This window comes from Rhinolophus ferrumequinum, chromosome 12 (assembly GCF_004115265.2).
Source record: "Rhinolophus ferrumequinum isolate MPI-CBG mRhiFer1 chromosome 12, mRhiFer1_v1.p, whole genome shotgun sequence".
NCBI lineage: Eukaryota > Metazoa > Chordata > Mammalia > Chiroptera > Rhinolophidae > Rhinolophus > Rhinolophus ferrumequinum.
The window spans coordinates 6,391,080-6,414,051 of NC_046295.1; the positions used below are offsets into that span (position 1 = coordinate 6,391,080).

Consider the following 22,972-nt stretch of genomic DNA (forward strand, 5'->3'; position numbering starts at 1 on the left):
CCCCACAGAGCCACCCAGGAAGTATGTTCCAGCTCTTGGAAGCCAACTGAGTTTGGGGTAAGATAGAGTGTCTGGGAGGGCACGAGGTCCCCATCAGGGGGTGTGTGGTGTTGAGGTCTAATGGCACTTGTGTGGAATGGGCTTAGGACTGTGGCAGAGGGATCCAGAGTCTTACACTCTGCCATCTGGGCTTCCAAATGTCCCAGACGTGCCAGGACAGGTCAGCCCAGCTCAGCATGGAGGGAGTCGCTGGCTCCGTCCCTCCTGGCTAAGCCAAGCACCTGACCCTTGTCCATCAGTCCTTGGCCATGAACCATAGGCAGGTTCACAAGAGCAAGTAGTGATAACCTCAGGCCCCAGAAGGGCCACTGAGATGCTGGTCTGTCCTAATCTACCCTATAGGACGGGGCTCAACACAGACTCCCCCACTCCTTCCCCGACCTGTGCAAGCCCAGCCTCTGCCCCACACATGCCATTTGTCTTTTGCCTAGAGCTGCTATCTTCACATACCCCTCCCTTTATTGGGAACACCCCCTTTTCTCAAGGTCCCTGCTCATGCCTTCCCTCTCCTTCCTGTCCTCTCCCCCATCAGGGTTCTCTGGCCCTTCAGTCCACCTTGCTCAGCACCCACCAACCACTAGCTCCCTTGCCTGCCCAAATCTGTGGACTCTTCCTGACCTCAGAGCCCAGTGTAGGGTCAGGTGGAGAGTGTCCTGAGGAGTCAAATGGGCTGGAATAGGCCTGTTTGACCATCCAGACGATGCCCTGCCAGGGCTGCAGGAGTTAAGGTAAAAACAAAATGGAGGGTTTGGAATATGGGGATCCCATAGGCAGTTAGTAGGGAGCCACAGGAGGTGGCTGAGCTGCAGAATGACCGGAGGAAATGATGTTTTGGGTTAAATTTTGAGACCATGAGGAAGAAAATCAGAGTGATAGAGATAGGGCAGGTCTGGTATGGGAGTGCTGGGGAGGAGGGGCTGGCAGAAGACATCACAGGAAGGGGAGGTTTGGGGAGTGATGGCAGTTCACTGAGCTCTGACAAAGCCAAACTGACCCAGTCTAAGGATGTGGGGAGGACAGGAGAGAAAGATCCCCAAGACCCAAGGGACCTAAGAGTGAGGGTTTGGAGCAGATGAGTGGATGTGGCTCTGGACCATACCCTAGGATGGGATACCCTGGGGTAGGGTCCAAAGCTCTGGGGTCCTGGGAGACTGCGTGGAGGGAGAGGAGGGGAGCTAAGCCCAGAAAATGTCTGCATTTGAGAAGAGGAGGAGGGAGGGTTGAGCAGATGGGGAAGGCGCCCTCATTCCTGAGCAGAGACTGTAGATGGAGCAAGGGACCTACCCAGCTTCCTGCAGAACTCTTCAGAGAGTGTTGCACCTCCATTCGAGGAGTACACATTGAGTTTCATAGACTAGAAAATACCCTAAAGCCACAGTCAAGAAAACAATATAGGACTAAGTCTAGAGCAGAAAAATAGAAACAAAAAGAAGTTCCCCAGAAAGTGTTTGTATTCACATCTGCCATGAGCCCAACATGTTCCCTTCTCAAAGAATTCCCACCCTGTACAACTTCTGGAAACACCGGGAGGAGCAGAGCAAAGATGCTGATAAACTTTACCAAAGCTTAAAACATGGCCACCAGGAGAAACCCACCAACAACTGTGTGCCATGAGCCACAAACACCTGGATAGAAGATATACTTGGGGTCCCAGCTCTCAGCCACAAATTATAGCACATCCCAATGGATAAGAGATAGGAGCTTTAAAAAGTAAAGAACAAAGAAATAGGACTTTCCCCACCCCCCCAGTTGTATAGGTGAAATAAATGACTTTTTGAGCAAAGATACTGACACCAGTGCACACTGTGGGGGCCCATTTGTGACCTGGGACTGGTTTATCCTTGTGATCTTGGGGGACTCTGAAGGTAAGATGACTGTCACCATGTTACAGCTTACAGGGGTGATGTCCCTGCCAGCTGGGGGTGCAGAGCAGCAAGACCCCTGATGGCTACCACAGGCAAAGTCATGCATTTTTTTTTAATTTATTGGGGTGACAATTGTTAGTAAAGTTACATAGATTTCAGGTGTATATGGAAACAACCAAAATGTCCTTCGATAGATGAATGGATAGAGAAGTTGTGGTATATATACACAATGGAATATTATTCGGCGGTAAGAAAAGATGATATAGGAATATTTGTGACAACATGGATGGATCTTGAGAGTATAATGCTAAGCGAAATAAGTCAGTTTTTTAAACTCTATATATATAAAAAAAGAACCCAAACAAGAACGAAGGAAGGGATTATAAATGTGACATAATAGCAGATCAAAGCTTACTCTACAAATTATGTGGAGAATTGTTACCTATTGATATAAGATTCCCTTTGACAAGCAGAAAAGGTATCACTGGCGTACATGAGGTATCACTGATTCTGGACAACTTTCTAGAAAATTCTAGAACAGCATTCTAGAACAAATCCTCCCTTTTCAGGGTAGAAAGACACATGTAACAGCATTGAGGCAGCCTTACACACTTACTAAATCAACTAAACTGTGTGGAAATGATAAGCCCCAGTGCTGGTCTGCTGGGAGTGTTGCAACTCTGTCAGCACCTGAACCACTCAAACAGACATGCTGAGAAAGCGTGCTGGTGGGTACGAGATGCTCAGGCCCACCCGTGCCAGGAACATGGACACTGTTCTCATGACCACCGGGTGGCCAGGGTGATGACTCCATTTTACTGGGAGGAAGTTAAGGCCCACAGAGCCAAGACCCCCTCACTGCTCCTTCCTACGGCTCCAGCACATCCGCTGTTTGGTAAATGCCATTTGTGGGAGGCAAGGAGGGATTGCAATCTTGAAATAACACTGGCTGGAGTGCGGGCCAGCAGGCGGACAATTAATTACGAGGATCTCGCTTTGAGCCAGCGAGGGCCCAGCCAGGCCGGGTGTTTACATGCATGCTCGTCTGTTTGGGGCCTGCAAATCCGTGTCAGATGTTAATGGAACAGCATCATTTTTCTGCTGAGGTGGCATCCCCAGGGATGTTTGGATGAGGCGGCCGGCGGGACTCAGCCTGGGAAAGGCAGGCGGGTGGCTAAGGAGGGATGCCATTTGTCAGGCCGCCCGACAGCCTGGCCTGGACTCCCCTCCTGCTGTCACTCCTCTTCGGCCTGGCCGCCCCACCCAGCGTCTCTCTGTCCACTGGGTGCTGGGGACGCAAAACTAAGTTGTGAAAAGTAAGGATCCACTCTAAAATATGAGGAGAATGCAAACTGGAAGTGAGTCTATGTTTTATTAAGCATTGATACAACCAAACACACAATGAGGGGAGCAGTCCGTCCATCGCAGACCTCTCAGGGCAGGACTGGCTGCCTGAGGTCCGACTATGTCCTGCTGTGACTGGCCTCTTTCATGCGCAGTCTTTTGTAGGCCATGGCAGAGAGGATGTGGGGCAGACCAGGTGGGGACAAGCCGTCCCCTCAATTCCAGTTGAGGCCTCCCATCGGTCTGTCTCCTTATCACCAGATAAGGCAGACAGAAGAAGAGGCCCAGAGAGGGGAACTGACCTGCCCGAGATCACACATTGAGTAGGTCCTCAGCGCAGGCTGGAGAAAATGGGGAGTGCCCCAGCAGAGGGTCAGATGGGAAGGCAGGCCTGCAGGGAGGAGTCAGCCCTGCACCCGAGTGGGATTGGGGCCACTGCCCGCCAGCTCTGCAGATGAGGAAATAGGTCACACAGCAAGGTTGGGCAGGGGTCAGCCAAGGGCTCCTTGGGCCAGCAATGCAGCCACTCGAGTCAGGTGACTCTGCCTTAGCACCCTGCTCAGCACACAGTATACACTCAGGAAATGTGGCCACGCTGGCAGCATAGTCACTACACAAATCTGTGAAATTTAGCACTGCTGTCTTATGCCTTTGACATAAATCGTATGCACCATTATCATTGGGAATTATTGTTAGAGAGACATGCTCATAAGACTGGGAACACAGCCTAGGTTTTTACAACAGCAACATCTTTTTTTAAACCTCGGATGACAAGCCTGTTGACTATCCCACACCCTGTTCAGCTTCTCAGTACAGTGGACAAGAATGGCAGAGGCCCCTTGTAGCCATGTGTCCTGCAGAAGACCTGAGTCAGTGTCCCTATCTGCAAGAAGACTCCTTGCTCAGGGCTGTGCACAAAGGAGGGGGGAACATGGCCCAAAGGGGAAGGAATGAAGGGGGATGGTGGGCTCAAGGGTTTCTGTGCAGCTGGGAAAGAGGGAGACCCCTGTGATGGACGGGAGAGCCTGGTAAAGGGATGGTGCCTTTTAGAAAAGCTCCAGGTGCCATAGCATGACCTGGACTGCTGCCCTGCCCCACCCCGGGGCACCCTGCCCTACGCTCAGCTCCTCACTCCAGCTATCTCCTCAAAGAGGGCACCTCACCTTGTCCCCACCTCAGGACCTTTGCACAGCAGCTCCCTTCTCTCTGCTCTAGTACAGCTCCTCCTCCTGGGGTCTTGAGGAGCTGCCCTCCTGGTAACTGTCTGTAGGAAGGTCTCTCTGGGGGTCTGTCTCATAAGCCCAAAGGCCCTGGAGGTGGCCTGCCTGGATTAGAACCCCAGCTCCATCAGCTGTGAGACTCCCTATTAGTAAGATAGACAGTCCTAAGCCCTTCCTCAGGATGTAGTTAATATGTGCCTGGTGCTAACAGAGGTCCTGGCACACTTGACACTTAAATCTTTTAGGACGAAAGTGATCTAATTGTTACTATCTTGGAGCTGCTAATAACTTTATTTCTCATCCTTGCAAGCCACCCCTAAACACCAGGCACTGAATGAGTCCCTGCTGCTGCCATCCCAGGATCGCTTGTTCCCAGCCCTCCCCTGCCCTCTGCTGGTCTCTCTCAGTATTGCCCCAGGGGCCCAACAGGACTCTTTCCTGCAGATTTGGGGATTGGCTCTAACCAGACAGTGCCCTTCTGTGCAAAACAAACCAGGCTGCTTGCAGTGCTGAGATTCCCCCCACACATAGAGACCATGGGAATGTGCTGACAGGCACAAGGCAAGGGCCAGAAGGGGCCCCCAGGGGAGGAGGCCCTTGTCCCCAGCCCATCCTCAGCAGGCTGCTCCCCTGGAACAGCACTGCACCTGCTCACTAACCTGCAGAGGCTCCCCAGGGCTTGCCACATGCCCGCTGTGTGGATGTCCTTGGCCGGAGCTGAGCTGGTCCCAGCCTTACTTTGCACCACTGGATCACCCTGAGGCCTGACTACCTGCCTCGGAGCCTTTGCTCATGTTGCTGAAGATGCTTTCATCTCCATGGACAGCTCCTGGGATCTCTCAGACCCTCCTTCTACCTGGGGTGTGAGAGATCACCGTGCATCCTCCCACCCAAGGGAACAGACAATGGTGGGAGCTCCGGAGCTGGCAAGGCCTGGGCTCCCGATGACGTGTGGGGAGCAGGCCCTCTGCTGAGCTTGGTGTCCTCCTCAGCAAAGTAGGCTTGTCGGCTTCGATGAAAGCTCTGGAAGGTTGTCAATGGCCCAGTACACAGTAGGTGCTCAGAAAATGACTCTGGAATCCTAATGAACTTTGGAAAGCTGAGTTAAGGGCCATTTATTTACGTCATGTTCATTGCACAGGATGCTGATTGCATGTGTGTCTCCATCAGATGGAGCCTGCGTGTCTCAGCGGCTTAACACACAAGTCTTCATGTTTTTTCTGCAAGTCCTCTGCTGGCTGGGTGGCTCTCCCTACAGTGGGAATTCCAGGACCTCAACCACTGGCATCCTGCAGTCCCTGAGGCCCCCCCAACAGGACAGTGGTGCTCTCCTCTTACGCCAGCCACCTGCTGCCAGAGGGCTGAGAAATGACGGTGGGCGAGGGATCCTGGAGCACTTCAGTCTCCTCCACATTTGGGGTCATTGGCATTGTGTCGGGACACCTGGGAGCCAGGCTGGGTAGGGCCTGAGTAGGACAGAGAGGGTCTTGGTTCTGAGTCCTTGGGGTCTCTTGCCCTGAGGCTATCAGCACACCACAAACCTGCCATGCTGGGGACATGGCTGTGGGTGTGAGCCTGACCTTGAGAGTGGCCTGCACACAGAGTGGGTCCAAGGTGTCTCGAGAGGGTCTTCTCTCGGAAGCTTGTGGAAGCAGGTGGTGAACAGCCAGGTGAAGGAATGGCTTGAACCCTGGGGTCTCGGTGGATGGGCTCACCAGGCCCCCCCAAGCTGGCTTTCTAGCCTGCGCCCTGTGAGGAGTACCACTGTTAGGGAGGAAGGCGTTGGGCTTCAGTTTATTCACCTATCAGGAGAGGGGCTGGGCCCATGGGCTGGGAGCTTGCTCAGCCCCTCCCTTCCCAGGTCACTGTTACAGGGCTCTCAGCCACACTGAGAAAAGACCTGGCCCCCTTGTTGCCCCTGCTATGGGCACACCCAGAGTTAAGCATCCCAGGTCTTTGCACAGACACACCCATACTCCTTGAACACAGGGCCATAGTGAGGGCGCAAGGCCTGGCCAGGCCGCACAGTCAGGCCACACGGCACCAGGATTGCATGGGTGAAGACCAAGACGGGGCCTGGAGCTAGGAAGACTCTGGGAGGCCTCTAGGAGCCCCCAACTCCTGGAGGCTCCAGGCCCCCAACTCCCTGAAAGCCCTCTGGAGATCCAGTACCAACAGTCACAATGGGGTGAGGGACCCAAGAAGCATCCAGACAGCTCAGTCTCCAGGCCCCAGGCCCAGGGGCCGGCCAGCCTGGGCCTGGTGGGGAGCCCAGTGCTGGGCCTGGAGGGGCTGCCGAGAACAACCCAGGCAAAGCCAGTCACAGTCCCCCAGTGTCTGTGAGGTGAGGGTGTGGGGAGCCACAAGGTAGCATCTGGCTGGATTTCAGCAGGGACAGAAAGGCTGCCCAGGCAGGGGGAGTGTCCGGCCTGGGGATGTGAAGGGGCCATACTTTGTGCGGAAGGGACTCAGTGGACTGTGAGTGCCTGGGGAGAATGTCGTGTCCCATGACCCAGTGATGCCCGAGATGCCCAGCAGCCGGCAGCCCCAGCATGGGCCCCAGCACCCCTTTGCCACGGGCCCTCCAGCGGCAGGTCTTTCTTTGCCCACCCCCTCCAGCCTTGACACTCGCTGCGATATGCACTGTGTATCTGTGTCGGGGTAGGAGGTGGGTTCTGCTTTTGTACATTTGCAGTGAATGACGACAGATTTCGACTGAAATCCTGTATGTTTCTGAGTGCCTCTGGGTGCCAGCCTTGTACTCACGGGACTCCACTAAACTGCTCACCTGTGAACCACAAGATTCCAGGGGCTGCGGCAGGTGGAGCTAGGGTCTCAAAGGCTGCCTTCCCAGAGGGTCTCTTTTCCCCATTTCTGCAGGCCGGCTTGGGGGCAGGGCAGTGTATGTGCCCTGTGGGCAATCTGAGGGCTTTGTGAGGGGAACGCTGGTTGCCAGGACTTGGGCCGGGCGCCTGGCCTGACTGCCCCTCCTCACACCCAGCCCTCAGTGGTGAGGCGCACAAAATCCAACCTCTGCACCAGAGCCCCCCTGCACCACCGCTGTGGAGCACCCCCATGGCCCTTAAGTCCTGGATGACGGCAAATGAGGCAGAAATGACACAGACATTGTTCTGTACAAAACCTGAAATATTTTTACTCTTTTAAAACTTTGATCTAAGTTGCCTTAGACCTCATGGACTCGATACAAGAGTAATATGAATTGGGAAATAAAACACTTTAATAGCCACGATAAACTTTGTTAGAAATGTACATGTTGCCAAAATAATAATAATAAAATTAAAAAAATAAGAGAGAGAGAGAGAGAACAGTTTGATGGCCGGGTTAGATTATATAAATGTTCAACAATGATGGATGGGCAAGGAAACCTCCAAAACGCTGGGTCGGAATAGTTGGGGCCCGTGAGTGACGCCTTGCCCCGCCTCCAGGCCCAGGGGCCACATTCCCCAAATAGGCTGAGCCGGGGGCAAGGCCTGCATGAAGCTGCCTCTCCTCATGGACAGAATACCCAGGGATGGGCATATAAACAAAGCTCATAAGAAATGTACAAATATAAAAAGCTACAAACATTAATAAATTACAGCATCACAAAACACAGAACACTTCACAAGGTGCTAGTAAAATAACTGTACCCCCACCCCCTTCATCAACAAGAAGGAAAGAAAGAGCTGGTATTCAAGTTGAAGATTCGTCTTCAAACGTGTCTGAAATAGATCTTTTGTGTACTGTTTGCTTCTGTAAAGACAGATATAAGGCTGCACAGACATCACTTGTTTTTCAGGCAATACCTTAGTCCCTAAAAGAAAAAAAGAAAAAAATCATAACAATAAAAAAAAAAAAAGAAAAAGGAAAAGCATCGGAAACCCAACTGTTCATCATACTCAGCAAAAAACTCGTATAAATGTTAATGAAGGACTCTATAGAAAGAAATTCCTAAAGATACTTTTACTCTTATAAAAAAGAAGTTTTTTAAAAAGCTATTTACACGCTACATTCTATGAAAAATATGCTTCAGGAAATACATCTAAAATTAAAATACAGGATTGCCTGAGAAACAAATCCAGCCCCTCCGTGTCGATGGGTGGACATGCGGTCCAGGAGCCACCCATGCACTCAACACCAAGTGCCCACAGGTGACAAGACATAAGTGCCTGGCCCCCTACCCCCAAATCCTCAGGCCGCCCGGCTGCCATCAGCCCCACTAGGCCTGGGGCAGGATGCCTTGGCTAAGAAGTGCTTCTCGGAGTGTAGCCAGTAGGGCTGGACAAGGTCTACCCACGTGGCTTAACCTGGGCCCCCTGGGCCCCATATCATGGCTGGGGATCCCATGGGGGCTCCCTCACCCACTAACATACTGACCCTGCTGCTGGCCCCAGTCATCCCTAGAAATGCCCTGGGCATTCAGGGTGTAACACCCACCATCCGGCCTGCCACCCGCTGGCCAGGGAGCCTGGAGGCCCCTCTTCTGGCCGGGCCAAACACTCTCTGGACGTGTCTGAGAATCACTCAGGGAAAGATGGGGTGTACATAAACACCCTGCTCTCTCCTCCTTTTCCTCTCTAGTGTTCTTTGCCTTTTTTTAAGCCTCTGGAGGCTACCAGCCTGTGGCTGGCTCAGACTCTGGACCTGGTGAGTGGTTGGCTCACTCCTCCTTCCTCGAAGGACTCGTGCTGACAGCAGAGCTGCAGAGGCCCTGCAATCACACCCACGCTCAGGGGGTGCCTAAAGGCTGTCCTGAAACTGGAATGGTCCTCAAACTGGCAGGGCCGCGTTTCTGGAACAGGTCACTCTAAGCAACTTGAGAAAGGACGTCTGTCCATATTGGCGAGCTCTGCCTGCTGAAGCAACAGACGCTCGCTCGTGTGGGGGGAATAGTGGCCGGGAGGAGGTCAGGCCCTCCCCGGGGTGAGGCAGCATGGCCACCTTCCTGGGGGATGATGTTATAGCGGGGCTCCGGGGTCCTGAGCGGAGCAGAAGGATCCTGGCTTTCCAAACTTTAAAGGAGCAGTTTTCCATTCCGATGAATTTTCAAAATTTTCCCAAGCCTCTGCTTGGCGGTGGCCATGCCCTTTTTTGTACGTTTTCCTGGGGGTAGAGGAGGAGACACAAAAAGGCAGATGAGGGAGAGGGCAAGAGCAGCAGCGTGTGAGGCAGGGGGTTTGCAAACCCTCCTTGACTTCCCCCATCCTATCTGTAAAATGGGTCTGTGAAGCCCAAGCCTGGGGTGTCTGCATCCCTCTGAAATCACTAATCTTTGACAAAGCACCCAGCTCAGAGGTTACATTGACAAAGGGCAGCAATGGAGGGGAGGAGCCATGGCCAGTGGGTGGACCAGGCCAGGACAATGGCATTACTATGAAAGGAGCCCCGCCCCACCCCCCGGCCCCACCTCCTGGCAGCAGGGCCGCCTGGAGCCACACTCCACATGTCCACAGCTGGCAGGGTCTCACAGACAGGGTGCATGCAGATCGGAGGCCAAGGAGTAACAGTGGGAATGCCAGATGGCCATGCTATCCACAGTTCACACAGGAGCCTGGGTCAGTCACCCTGGGCCCCTGCTGGAGACCCCTTGTCAAACCTCTGACCACACCCCAATTCCAAGCCAGGCTCCAAAGCTGAGACACTGGGGGTCTAAGGAGTTGGACCTAACTCTGAGGTAACCAGACCCCTAATGTGTGCTCCTGGCTCTCAACCTTGAAAGAGACCATTTCTTGCACATGCTGACCGAGTGGGTGGATGCAGACTCGAGTGGCTATGGTGTGACAAAGGAGACTTGTGGTCATCTATGGGGACAGTCTACAAATCTAGGTCACTAAGGGACAGCAGGTGTGGTACCTTTGGCAGCGGTGTTGTTGGGGGATGATGCAGAGGGCCGCCTCTGTGTGAGGAAGACCCCAGGGGCCATGGGCTGTGAGGCGCGGCCTGCCTGCGTCCCGGCAAAGGCGCCGGCCACGGTGTACTCATGGTCGGCCAGGCTGCTGCTGTGTGCCTCGGACGGGGGCTCGGGCGAGCTGCCCTCCTGTGAGGCCTGGCTGCTGGCCGTGCTGGTAGAGGCCGTGCTGGTAGAGGCCGTGCTGGTGGAGGCCGGGGTAGTGGAGGCCGGGGTGGTGGAGGCCGGGGTGGTGCTGGCCGAGGTGGTGCTGGCCGAGGTGGTGTTGGCCGAGGTGGTGCTGGCCGAGGTGGTGCTGGCAGAGGCAGAGGGAGAGGTGGAGTTGGGAGCCAGCTTCCTCTTGGAGTTCTTTTTCTTCCTGCTTTTCTGCTCCTCCTTTGAACAAAGCATGTAGGTGAGTTAGCTGGCAGGGCTGGTTGGGCCTCAGATGCTGGGTGCTCAGCTGTCAGAGCAGGGAGCAGCCCACACGACCTCAGACCCAGGGGAGGCAGGTCCCTGTGCATGAGGCCTCTCCGGCGAAGCTGAGCTGCCGGCGCTGTGGGAGCAGAAAGGGCTGGACCTGTGCCTGAGAAGCTCAGAGCAGTGCTGGGGCCCGAGGCGGGCCCCCCATGCTTCTCTCTGTGCAGTAGACCATCCTGGACACAGCGATGAGTGGGTAGTGGCACCGGTACTTGACCCTCCATCCCCATCACCCTGCTCTGAGCTGTCATGAGACTCTTGGTTCTAGAACATTCACTTTGGTCCTGTTATCTTCTTTGAGTGCCCAGATGGGGTTGGGCCTGGTCCAGGTGGCACCTGAGGGTCTGGGACCCTCACTTCTAAGGGGTCTGGGACCAGAAGGAACTGAAGTGGCAAACGAAATGGACGGAACAGAGATGTCACAGAGACGAGGCACCCATCTCCAGCTCCATAAGGACCAGAGGAAAATGCCAGATCACTGGGGACCAGGGAGGGTCCCCCAGAGGAGCTATTGGCTGGGGCTTCCCCTGCACTAGGTAGGGACAGTTGCCCTCAGCAACAAGATACCTGTCAGTGTCAGGGTCCCAGGCCACCAGTTCCCTGCTTCCCCACCCCCACTCTTAGGAACTTAGGGGCCTGGAGGAACAGGGAATAGATATTCTCAAATGTCCCTAAGCCTATGACAGTCCCCAGTCTGGGTAGTCTTTGCACAGGGTTGAGGGGCCCCTCCTCACCTGCTGGGATAGCTTGGCTGCAGCGGCCGCCAGCCCGGTCTCGATGGAGGCCACTCTGGTCCCCTCACGAACAGGCCGGTCCTGCCTTGGTACCGATGGTCCAACCCTCGCTTTGGGAAAAAAGGTCAGCCTGCCTCAATCATCCACTTAATACTGTGTGCACCCTGGGGCTCCCCCGGACTGGCCCCAGGACACATCACAACTCAGAGAGGATCAGTGAGAGGCCCAACAGTGCAGGGAATCCCATCCAGCAAGACAGGAAAGGGCGCGTGGGGGTGGATGGTCACCTAGAAAGTGGACAAGGCCCCCAGTATCAAGGTTGTCATGATAGGGGCCAGGTGAAAAGGTGGCCCTCCAAGGGCTGCTCACTGAGGAGAAACTAGGAAATGAGCTGACCCACCGTGGGGCCACCACACCAGCCCACTCACAGGAGCGCTTGGGCTTCAGGTCCCAGGAGGGGAAGCAGGCAGCCCACGGGCCATCTGGGCCCTGCACAGAACCAGTCAGATGTGGGCAGAGCGCGCCCCCTCCTGCCCCAGCACTACCTGTCGGGCTATAGGGAGCGTCGTCTGAGGCTTTCCTCTTCTTGGACCGGGACTTGAAGACTGGGCTGTCCTCGTCAGACTCCAGGGAGGGGTACACTAGAGAAATAAGGGGAAAAAGGGCTGAGCCACTGGAGTGGCTGTGGGGAGTGGGCATGCAGGCAGCTGGCAGACCTGGTAACTGGCATCCGCAGGGCCATCCTCAGATTGCAGAGCACTGGGCACAAAGGTGCCCCAGAAATCGTCCAGCCCAAGCCCCCTTGAGGTTCAGAGAGGGACAGCAATTGGCCATCCAAGAGGCCCCATCCAGCCCCCAGGGACACCTGACCAACCTCACCCACCCCAGCCTGGCTGTAGCACCCACTGGACACCCAGTTCTTCTCAGAAAGTCTCATTCTCTCCTGCTATCATGGAGCTAGGTGGCTATGAAGGTCCCCAGACCCATCTCAGGGAGTCTCTGGTGGAGGGAGCTCCACAAAGCAGCTCTGGGTGACTTGCCAAGTATTGCTCTTCCCACTACAGGTTGTGACCTTCAACCTCCAAATCTGTGGCACCTGAACCCCCAGGACCTGGCTCATGCCCCAAAGGAGCCCAGCAAACAGAGTTCATTCCACTGTCCGTCAGACCAGGGAAGGCCCCACACCAAGGCACGAACATGTCCACCAGGTGAGGCAGGGCCGACCTCACTGCTGGGGGCTGTCTGGGTACAGCAGCATGAAAAGATGGCCCTTGGACCACGGGACTGTGCTGAAGGCCTGCCCTGCAGCATGGGGGCCAGCAGACCCCTGGCCCTGGCCTCTGTCAGCACGCTATGTCCCGCGGGGACTGAGAGCCTGGAGCCTGGAGTCCAGGGCCTGGAGGGGCCCTGCTGGGGGGTGAATGGCTGTGCCCCCAGAAGGAGGCCATACTCATGGCCCAGCCCCCAACCTACTGCCACCTCAGATGCAGGCCACAGAGCCACCGTTTCTCCATCTGCACAGAGACAGACAGGGTGCATGCAGCCTTAACGCATCTGCAAGTGTGAAATGGTGCAGCTACACGGAGGACAGCTGGGCGGGTCCTCAGAAGGGGAAATCAGCTGCAGCCTTTGACCCAGCAGCTACCAGGCCTGGCCCCTCCCACATATGCACCTGGGGACACAGGCCACACAAAGTCCCTGCACACCAGCATTCACCGCAGCACTATTCCAGTCACGAAAAGGTGGAAGCCCCCACGTGTCCGTGGGTGGATGAAGAGACAAACAATGGTATGCCCACACCATGGAATATTATTCACCCACAAAATGAAGTGCTGACAGGTGCTACAACATGGGGGAACCCTCAAAAGTAAGCCAATGGAAGAAGCCAGATACAAAGGACGAAGCATTGTTGGATACTGTGAACATGACGTATCTAGGAAATGTGGGACAGAGAGTAAACCAGAGGTTACCAGGCGCCAGGGAAGGGGACAGCGGAGTGGAGCGGGCAGGGTGTCCTCTGGGGTGGTGACATGTTGTGTCTGTCGTGACGGTGACACACCCTCTAAATATACTAAACACCACTGAGCCCCACACTTTTAAAGGGTGGCTTTTATGGTTTGTGAATTATCTGTCCTAAGAAAGGGCTGGCTGCACGCCCAGGGGCACTTACCGTAGTCCGAGTCCTTAAAGCAGGCGTCCAGGTGGTCCTGCTCCTCATAATCGTCCAGGTCCACGCTGTTCTTGGCTGCCCTCTTCAGCAGCCGCTTGCCTGTGCTCTTGCCGCCAGCCCCGTTCTTCCGGGAGCCGTGGGCCACCAGCGAGCTGCCCTTGGCCTGGCCGGGGCCCCACGCGGTCTGCAGGCAGGAGTCGGAGGCCTGCAGGTTGGCCATGGACAGCATTCCCTGAATGGCTTCCTGTGTGCTGGGGGAGGCTGGGGGCTGGCTGGAGGCACAGAAAGACAGGCGCTCAGACCAGGCCCACGGCCCACGGCCCACAGCCCATGGCCCACACATCTGCTCATCCGGGGGGTCAGCAGAGGATGTGAGGAGAATGGTGGTGGCTGACAACTTGCCTCCCCTCTGTTCCCACCCTCACTCCAGGGCAGGGGTGGGAGGAGCCCAGAGGCCTCCGGGCAGAAAGAGGCTTGGAGAGGAGACACAGGGAAGGGAATGGAGGGAGGGGAGGAAGAGGGGCTCAGGAAGGTGGTTGACAGCCCAAGCCCCCAGGCCGCCCATGCTCCTTCACTCCAGCGGGCTCTGGGTGCGCCACAGCCCACCCCACGCTGTTCTCCTACGTTGGACCCCTGCCCTCAGCCCCAGCCTGGGCGCTCCTTCCCCTGCACCTTGGAGGGCACCCTTCCACTCAGCACTCCGAGATGGGGTACCACAGCCCTCTCCCTCCCACGGCCCATGCTCTGCCCAGGTGACCCACATGTTCTCTCCACAACTGTGCTGGCACCTGCAATTACATCTACACGCAAATCCACACTTGATCCTATACATACATCTATACCCACACCCACCCACACGCACACCTGCCACCGTATCTACACCTGGACCTACTGCCACATCCAGATCTGTACCCACACTGCACCTGCACCTACACCTGTACTTGTACCTGTACCTCACCTGACAGCCAGTCACACCTCAGCTCAGCCCGAGCTTAGTCCCTCTCAGTCCCGATGCCCAAGCTGAATGAGGCAACTTTCTTGATGCCACCTTCCCCTCACTGATTCCAGCACCCTGCTGCCCTCCAGCTCTGGGCAGTGCTGTCCCCCTAGCGCCAGCCAGTACTTTCCCAGTGATCTTCATTCCACATCCCACACACGAGCCCCTGCTGCCTCCCCAAGCTGCACTGGCTCCCCTCTCTTCAGAAGGACCTGCTCTGGCTTCTGAAACACCAAGTGCAGCTGGCACGACTGCCCGCCACTCTGTTATGTGCCGGCCTGGCTCTGGGAGGGATAGGCGGGTGGCATGCTCCCACAGAAACAGGTCCTGAGAGCTCTGGACAGCAAGGCCACTCCAGGCCAAAGCTCCTCCAGCAGCTTCCCTCCCCTCCTTGTCACTGCAGACCCTCCCATGGGGTCCTTCTCAGCCTCCTCGTGGAGGGGTGCTCTCCTGCTCCATGCCCTGTCCTCCTTTCCCTGCTCCACAGCCTATCGCTGCCTGAGCCCACCCCTCTCACAGCCAGAACCCCCAACCTGTCTCTGCACCAGAACCCCTGGGCAGCTTATAAAAGCCAATGCTAAGACCCCACCCAGAAATTCTGGATTGGCCTGGGCTCTGGGTACCCCTGCAGCCATGCTCACCCTCCATATCCCCATAAGGCACCGTGCCCAGCCAGGAAGCTCCTAGGGGACCTGGCCCAGCAGGGTGTCTCAATTCAGGGCCATTGCTGGCTGTCACCTGGGATAGAACAGCTGCCCCAGCCTTCAGGGCCCAGCCAAACCTCTCATTGCATCAGGGACTGGGGGTGGCTGACTCTCGCTCTGCTCCTTGGGGCCCTAAGAGGCAGGGCCAGGAGACTGGCATGGAGTTGGGATTCTGCAGCCCTGCTTAGCCCTCCTGTCACAGACCCAGGCGGCCCAGGAGGAAGCAGCAGTGGTCTCACCCTGTGTGTCTGATGTACAGGCCCCCTCATGCCCACCGCATGTGCCCCACCCCCGCAAATCTGCCGCAGGGCTGCTGTGGCCCTGACACAGCACCAGAAAGTACGGGTCCATACGGCCCCACTGGGGGTTCTGCACCATCTTCTCTCACGCTGCACCCTCTCCATACCCTCCCCCACTTCCTAGAAGTGTTCGAAGCATATTTAGTAAGACCATTAAAACAGAAACAAGAGGTTCCCAAGACTGAAGCTGGAGCAGGGCAGGGAGATGGAGCTGCCACAGGGGCAGACACAGAGGGCAGGCTCTGCAGTCCCGGGGACACCAAGCAAGTGTGGATGGAAGCCATCCTACGAGGTGTACTCCGGGCTCTAGGCCGAGCTGGGGGAGGAGGTGATGGGTAGTGTCTCTTGGGGCACCCCTCCTCCAATACCACTTCCCCTGCCCTGACCTGATGGGATTGTGTTCCTAAGCCGCAAACAATGGGAAAATCAAGTACAGTCAGACCACCCTGGTTTCTCAGGAAGCCCCAGTCGGCCTCTCTGCCTGCCTCAGTGCCCCCTGCCCCGGCACCAGCCCCACAGCACTGTGACCTGTTTGTCCACTCAGCATGAGCAAAGGGCTGCCCAGACTCCGCTGGGGGCGTGCGGCATTTGGCAGTGTCACTGTTATACCACAGTCATCGATGCTCTGAGCAGGGACAATCCCCCGAACCAGCATGGGAGCTAGCAAGCCCAGAACTAGCCCTCCACCCTCTGTACCAGGCTCTTGGTGTGTGTGGTGGGTGGGGGACGCAATGTGGCCTGGGCCCCTTATGCAGCCTCATGGCTATATACATATCAGGCTTCCAGCAAGGACAGGAGGGTGGAGGTCAGGACACCAACCTCGAAGGTCCCTTAAAGCCAGCTACCCACCCACCTATGCCAGCTGGGCCTTGAGGTCCCAGCCCAGCTCAGCTGCAACCCAAGAGGGGGGCCGTGGAGTCCAGGGCCACCGCTCAGGGCCGCCGTCTGTCCACACCAGGCATGGATCAAGGAGCAAAGTCTAACCAGTGCACATGGAAAATAATACCTTAATCCTCCAATTATCATACCGAAATCCTCTCTGTTCCCCCTAGCAGTAAACACTAAGCAAACCATCCACAAGAAATTAACATATTTTCCTCCATTTTCTTCAGCTGTTTTTTTCCAAATAGTGAATACTTAAAACAGAGCAAATGGACCATCAAAAACTGACCTACACTCCAAATGGGAGACTTGGGAGAGGAACTGCCTGTGGCAGGCTGAGGGGGGTGGCCCAGCAGGCACGTGTGCAGCGTGCGGGCGTGTGCGGCACACGTGTGTGTGCGCCTGCAGAGCAGTCAGCAGTGCATTTCCAGACTGGCCACCCTCCTGGCTGCTGCAGCAGCTGTGTTCCCCGCTCCCACGAGTCCTGGGCACCCGCCTATCTGCCCTCATCCAGGGGCCTCTCCCTAGAACTTTGGGGGCCCAGGGTGTCCTGGGTGCCTCTCCAGGATCTGAGTGCCAACCAGTCACTGAGACGTCACTAGCCACAGCCCTCCCCAGAAAAGGGCACCCCAAAGGGGCATGGAGTCGATAGCGGGCACCAGCGTCCTCTGGGAAAGGGGCTCACAGCCAGGCCCCTCCTCCGGAAAAAGGTCCAGGGCATCTCTGCAGTGAGGGGCTTAGGTTTCACACCCACAGAAACCACTTAAAGCTGAGCAGGGAACTGTGTCCACTCCCATGAGAGGACATAACACTGCACAAAAAATAGTAACTTATGAAAGAAGATGCAGCCATTTGATTAGCAAAAGCCCTTTTCAGTCAAGCTCCAATCTGCCTCCCAAACGCCTCTGTCTAAAACGGGCCTGATGTTTGGACTCCATGGGCTCACGTGGCCCTGGGACCTTGATTCTGGAAACATGGACTTGGAAGCAGAAGTGGGGGTGTGTAGAGCAGATCTAGGGGACAGATCAGGCACCAAGCAGGCCACATGGGCCCACCTTCCTCGCCAAGTCACTCCTGCCTGGACGTCATCACCCAGCACCACCAACCTTCCTGGCCTCATGTTCGACTCTGTAATCAGGAAAACGGAGATTCTGGTCCTCTATCTGCCACCTCCTAGCAAGTTGCCTAAGCAATCTGAGCCTCAGTTTCCCCATCTGTGCAGTGGGAATCTGCTGCTGTCTCAAGGACTAGGCGCGGAGACACCCACCACAGTGGCTAAGGTCCCCAACTGGGGAGGCTGCAGGGGGCATAGGCCCAGACTCCTCCATTCTCTGTCTGTGGTACTTGCAGAAATGCCAGATGAAAAAACAATTTGGCCAAAATGCTTACAAACAAAATTTAACTGGGAACCAGAAAGAATTTAACTCTCTGGATCATCATGAGGGAAATGAGCCCCAGCCTTTCATCCAATGCAAAGCCCAGATTAATCCATTTCTCTTGAATCAGAGGATTGAGGCTGGTCAGGCCTGGGCAGGAAGGGCCACTTGGCCTGAGCTAAGCAGACAAAAGTCCTGGACCACCTGCCCACCCACCCGGCATCCTGGGGCCTCCAGGACAGAACAGCATCTACCATCAGGTGAGTGGGCTCCTGACAGGCTGCACGTCTGGTCTCCAGGACAGTCTGTGCCCCACTGCTGTGGTGATTTAGGAACGCGGCCCAGCCAGCCCCTCCTCGGAGCGCAGGCTCTCACATCCCTGAGCTCGTAGGCCACTGTCTCCTGTGCCGTGGGGTGAGGTCTCTGTAAAGAAGGCAGTCTTGGGGCCCCAGAGAGGTACCTCAAATGCCCTTGACCTAGACACCAGGCGCACGCCGTGGAAATTTTTGTCCATTATTTTTATGGCATCCAGGAAGTGACAAGACAGAGATGGCTGGGAAGATGGCTGGGCGTCCCAGCTGGAGCAGCCCTGACAACTGGCAGGTGCCCAGCTGGGTCCTGCTTCCCCACGGGGACCCCAGGCACAGCTGCCCCTCGACTCCTCCCACCACGGCCCCCACCCACATTCGCTCCTTAGCTGCCTCCCTGTCCAGGCATCCAGCACTACTGTGGGGAGGACCCTTTGTCCTTCGCGCTTGGTGCCCTTGAACAGGACCTCCGCTGACACACAGGATCCACATGGCCAGCAAACACTCACCTCCCTGGCTGCCTAGTACCACCTCTGCTGGACAGGAGTCCTGCTCTGGCCTCCCTGCCTCTGGGACATGGGCCCTGAGACCCATTGTGTGCAAACTGCCACAGCCAACAGAGCCCCACAAGGAACCCCTGTGCGGCCTATGTGAAGCACCCACACCCCTCAGCCACCCCTGGGCCCAGGGCTTACCTGTTGGGGTTGTAGTCAAGCGCGCCCACCTCCTCGCTGGCCTGCAGCAGGTCCAGGATGCCTGCAGCTGAGCCCCCACTGTCCTTCTTCACTTTGGTGTTTCGCATGGGCTTGGTGTCCGTGTCAATGTGCAGGGAGCCCTCGTCCGAGGAGTCGTCGCTCGGCTGTGGGGACAGGGAGCCAGTCAGACCAGGGCTTAGGGGAGGGACAGTGCTGCTCCTCTTGACAAGAAAAAGAAGTTGTTAAAAGTTATAAAGAGCCTGCTGTGTAATGAGCACCTGGGGCTGGCCAGCCACACACAGCCCACCATGGGTGCTGGAGCTTTCCACTGGGATTGTGGAGCCCCACCCTCAAAGAAACCAAGTGCTCTCATGCCCAGCACTGTTTCCCGAAAGGAACCCCAGTCCCTCGAACCTTAGGTGAGAGCCCCAATACTGAACATAGGTACAAGAGGAACTGGTGTGGTTGGACAGGGTGCGGGTGGGAGGACGTACCCACACCCGGGGGACCCCAGTTAATAGCGCCTGGCAGGTGGCTCTGAGGGGACACTCCAGGTCTCCCCAGGTAGAATGTGACCCCCATGGAAACTCCAGCCTTCATGGAGACAGCTACCATATCCTGGGTTAGATGAAGCCTTACAGGTCATCTAACTTAATCCCTCAGCAGGCCAGGCCCCACTCCCCCCTGCACCCATCCTCAGCATCAAGTGGGTCTGTTATCTTTATGGCAGGTCTGGCTGAGGGGTCTGGAGGCCCCATAAGCAGAGACCTGCAGACCTTCCACATCCCACACCTGCTTTTTCCCTCCCATGAGGGACACCAGGGCTCACATGGCTATTTTTCGTGCCCAAACCAGCCTCCCCCACAAAAACCCCGAGAAAAGGGTGGGGCATAAAGACCCCCTTTGCACCCGAAGCAGAAAGCTCAGTGAGAGATGTCCCACCAAGTGGTGTACAGGCCAGAGCTTTGCCGTCCCAGGGACTTACCTTGTAGAGTGCAGAGTCTGGCTTTGGCTTTGTGACAGGCGAGGGCAGTGGCTCCTTCTTGTCCAGTAAGACTGAGACCAGAGCAGACGAGAGTCAGTGGTGGCTTTGGGAGCATGGGCCACAGCTGGCCATGCCTGACATCTGCCTGCTCCGGGATGGCCCTGCAGGGCTGGGCCGGCCCCTCCCCACATCCCCCAACTCACAGGACAGGTCCCTCTTCGGGGCATTTTTCTTCCTCCTGATGGGAAACTCATCGATCTTCAGCTCCCCATCATCCGACACGTACTCATACTCGTCCCGCACAGCCTGAGGCTTCTCCTCCTTGAAGTTCTGCAAGGCCCCAAATACCCCTGGGCTCGTCTGTGGCTTGAGGGCCTTGGAACTGGGGCAGAAGTAGGCGGGTCAGTGTGGGTCCACGTGGCCTGACCGGTACCCTCACCACCCCGCCACGGGCCTCAGAGGGTCACCAGCCAGGCTGGATGCTTCCGAATCCCCCGCCACCTCCCATTTCCTCCCGATGCTGTGACCCCATCCCTCCTCCTTGATGCCCAGCCTCTCCTTGGGCTTGTCTCAGGGTGTGCCCCTCACTGCCCATCCCGGCCACTGGGCCAGCATGGCCTTCCCTCAGCCTGCCCCACAGCTCTGGTCGCGGCCTCCCCGTCGGCTCAGGGCCTGGGCACATGCTCAGGAGTAGGGACAGCAGGCTAGGGTAAAGATGCCTGCAATTCCCAAGGGTACAGCAACAATTCTCAACCTCGGAAACACAGAGGTAGGCCAGTGGTGAGCCTGCTGGGTGTGGGGGCATGAGCTAGGTAACACCACACACACACACACCCAGGTACTCACACACACACACAGGTGTGGTATGATTACAGAGTCATGTCTCCCTTTCTCTCCTCCATTTCTAAACTCTCTACCACAGTCATACAGTTAACACCATTTAAAAGTTCTTCGGGACCCAAGAGAAATCAAGGACGTGATGAGGGCCATGAAGTCATGGCAACAGGGACCCACAGATCGGACCCATCCAACCTGCTCACTGTGCCTGTGTGATGTGTATGTGGGGTGGGTGTGCGGGATATGTGTGTGTGTGTGTGTGTGTGTGTGTGTGTGTGTGTGTGTGTGTGTGTCTGTGTGACATGTGGTGCAATGGGACCAACTCCTCCTGTCTCAAGCATCACATACCCCAGAAGTTTCTTGTTGGAGAAAGAAAATGAGAATTTGGCGTCCTTGTTACCAGACGGAGGCTTCTCCAACTTCTGCTCTTCCTCCATCTTCAGTAGGGAGTCAGGTTTGCTGTTCTGAAAAGCAAACCCCGTCCATCCGTAAGCCCCTTGCAGAAGGCCAGTGGGTACAGGCAGCAGGACCAGCTTGTCTCTTCCCTCTGCACATGTCACCGGGGACCCACAGGCCTGCAGGACCTGCCCTGGGACACGTCCTGGCTCCAGGGACTGTGAGCTTGAACGGGGCTGGGCGAAGGAGGACAACGCTGTCCATCAACTCAGAGGGGCACATGCTCAGCCTCTTTGGCTCGGAGGCCCCCAGAACAACACGGCGGGAGGTGCCCAAACCTTCACAGCACCACTTACTGGGGACAGACAGGTGGACACACACTTGCACATGCCCTACAAGCACACACATACCCACACACACACAGCCACACAGGCATGTACCGTTGTTCATAACACAAGCTCACACACACCCCACACACTGCCTCGCCTGAACACAGCCCCCCCGAAAGTACACACTCACCAGCATGAGTGTGCAAACAACAAGTACACACACATCACACCCCCACACACACATCTCACCTTGTACTTCCACTTGGCCTCTGACTTGCTCTTAGTTTGCTCTCGGATTTCCAGCCTCTCCACATCATTCTGCGTGTTAATTACCTCCTTGTTGGGAACGCTCAGAACACTCTTTGTGGCCTAGAAAACAGCAGCCGTGAACCAGCAGTGGACATGGGAGGGCAGCAGGGCTACCTCAGGTTACAGGACAAAATGAGAGTGACAGAGCCCCTCCCTCCTGCTGGACAACATGCAGCAGCTCACCCATCCCATCAACCATGCATCCACCACCCATCCACCCATCCACCCATCCATCCACGCATCCACCCCACCCAGCCAGCGACTCACCCATCCACTCACCCGTCCACGCAGCCATCCATCCATCGTCTACCCACCATCCCATCCACCCACCAACCTATCCATCCACATACCCAGCCACCCATCCACTCACCCACCCAACCATCCATCCATCCATCTTCTCACCCAACTACCCAACCATCCACCTACCCTGCATCCACCATCCACCCATCTGTCCACCCACTCATCATCTCACCCATCCATCCACTCATCCACCATTCACCTACCCATTCTTATATATCCATCTATCCATCCATCCACCCACCCATCCACCCACTTAGCCATTTACCCTCTTCCCTCTTTACCTCCCTCCATTCATTCATTCATTCATTCATTCATTCATCTCCCTTCTTTGTCTTGAGGAAGGGAAAACCAATGTGCCCCACTGCAGCCCTGCAACAGTGGCCCTGGTGATTGCCGACCTCCTGGAAGGGGTTAAAACCTTCCACTAGCAGTAAATCACTCAATGGGGCCTGGTCTTAGGAACTTGTGGTCCCTGAAGCCAACACCAAGACCCTCTGATCACACTGGTGGGTCCTCAGGGTAAGGCTCACCTCTCTCACTGTTCATGGGGGCTTAGGCCCCTCTGGCAACCTGGCCCCATTGCTATACCCCTCCGGCCTCCCCACTGCCCTCCAACGGTGCCTCACCCGCCTTCAGATCTCAGCTAATGCCTGGGCCTCAGGGAAGATTCAGCCAGCTCATCCCCTAGGTGACTCTCCATGGTGCCACCCTGTCCCAGCACACATACTGTTGCTTTCATCGTGAGGGTCTCTCTCCAGCTGCCCACCATGCCAAGCTTGGGGCAGAGCCCACCTG

The 22,972-nt window shown here is 56.2% G+C and overlaps 1 protein-coding gene across 1 annotated transcript in view; it reads right to left on the reverse strand.

Annotated features, from left to right (window-relative positions):
• Window positions 1-7,705: 7,705 nt before the first annotated feature.
• PHF2 (PHD finger protein 2) overlaps window positions 7,706-22,972 on the reverse strand; it is a 90,724-nt gene continuing 75,457 nt past the window's right edge. Inside the window, exons 13-22 of the mRNA XM_033123420.1 lie at window positions 21,818-21,937; window positions 21,192-21,307; window positions 20,210-20,388; window positions 20,007-20,077; window positions 19,022-19,185; window positions 13,761-14,032; window positions 12,136-12,231; window positions 11,591-11,700; window positions 10,343-10,772; window positions 7,706-9,592 (exon numbers count right to left, since the gene is read on the reverse strand). Of these exons, the coding sequence (XP_032979311.1) occupies window positions 9,504-9,592; window positions 10,343-10,772; window positions 11,591-11,700; window positions 12,136-12,231; window positions 13,761-14,032; window positions 19,022-19,185; window positions 20,007-20,077; window positions 20,210-20,388; window positions 21,192-21,307; window positions 21,818-21,937 (1,647 nt within the window). The 3' untranslated portion in view covers window positions 7,706-9,503. The remainder of the gene's footprint in view (window positions 9,593-10,342; window positions 10,773-11,590; window positions 11,701-12,135; window positions 12,232-13,760; window positions 14,033-19,021; window positions 19,186-20,006; window positions 20,078-20,209; window positions 20,389-21,191; window positions 21,308-21,817; window positions 21,938-22,972) is intronic.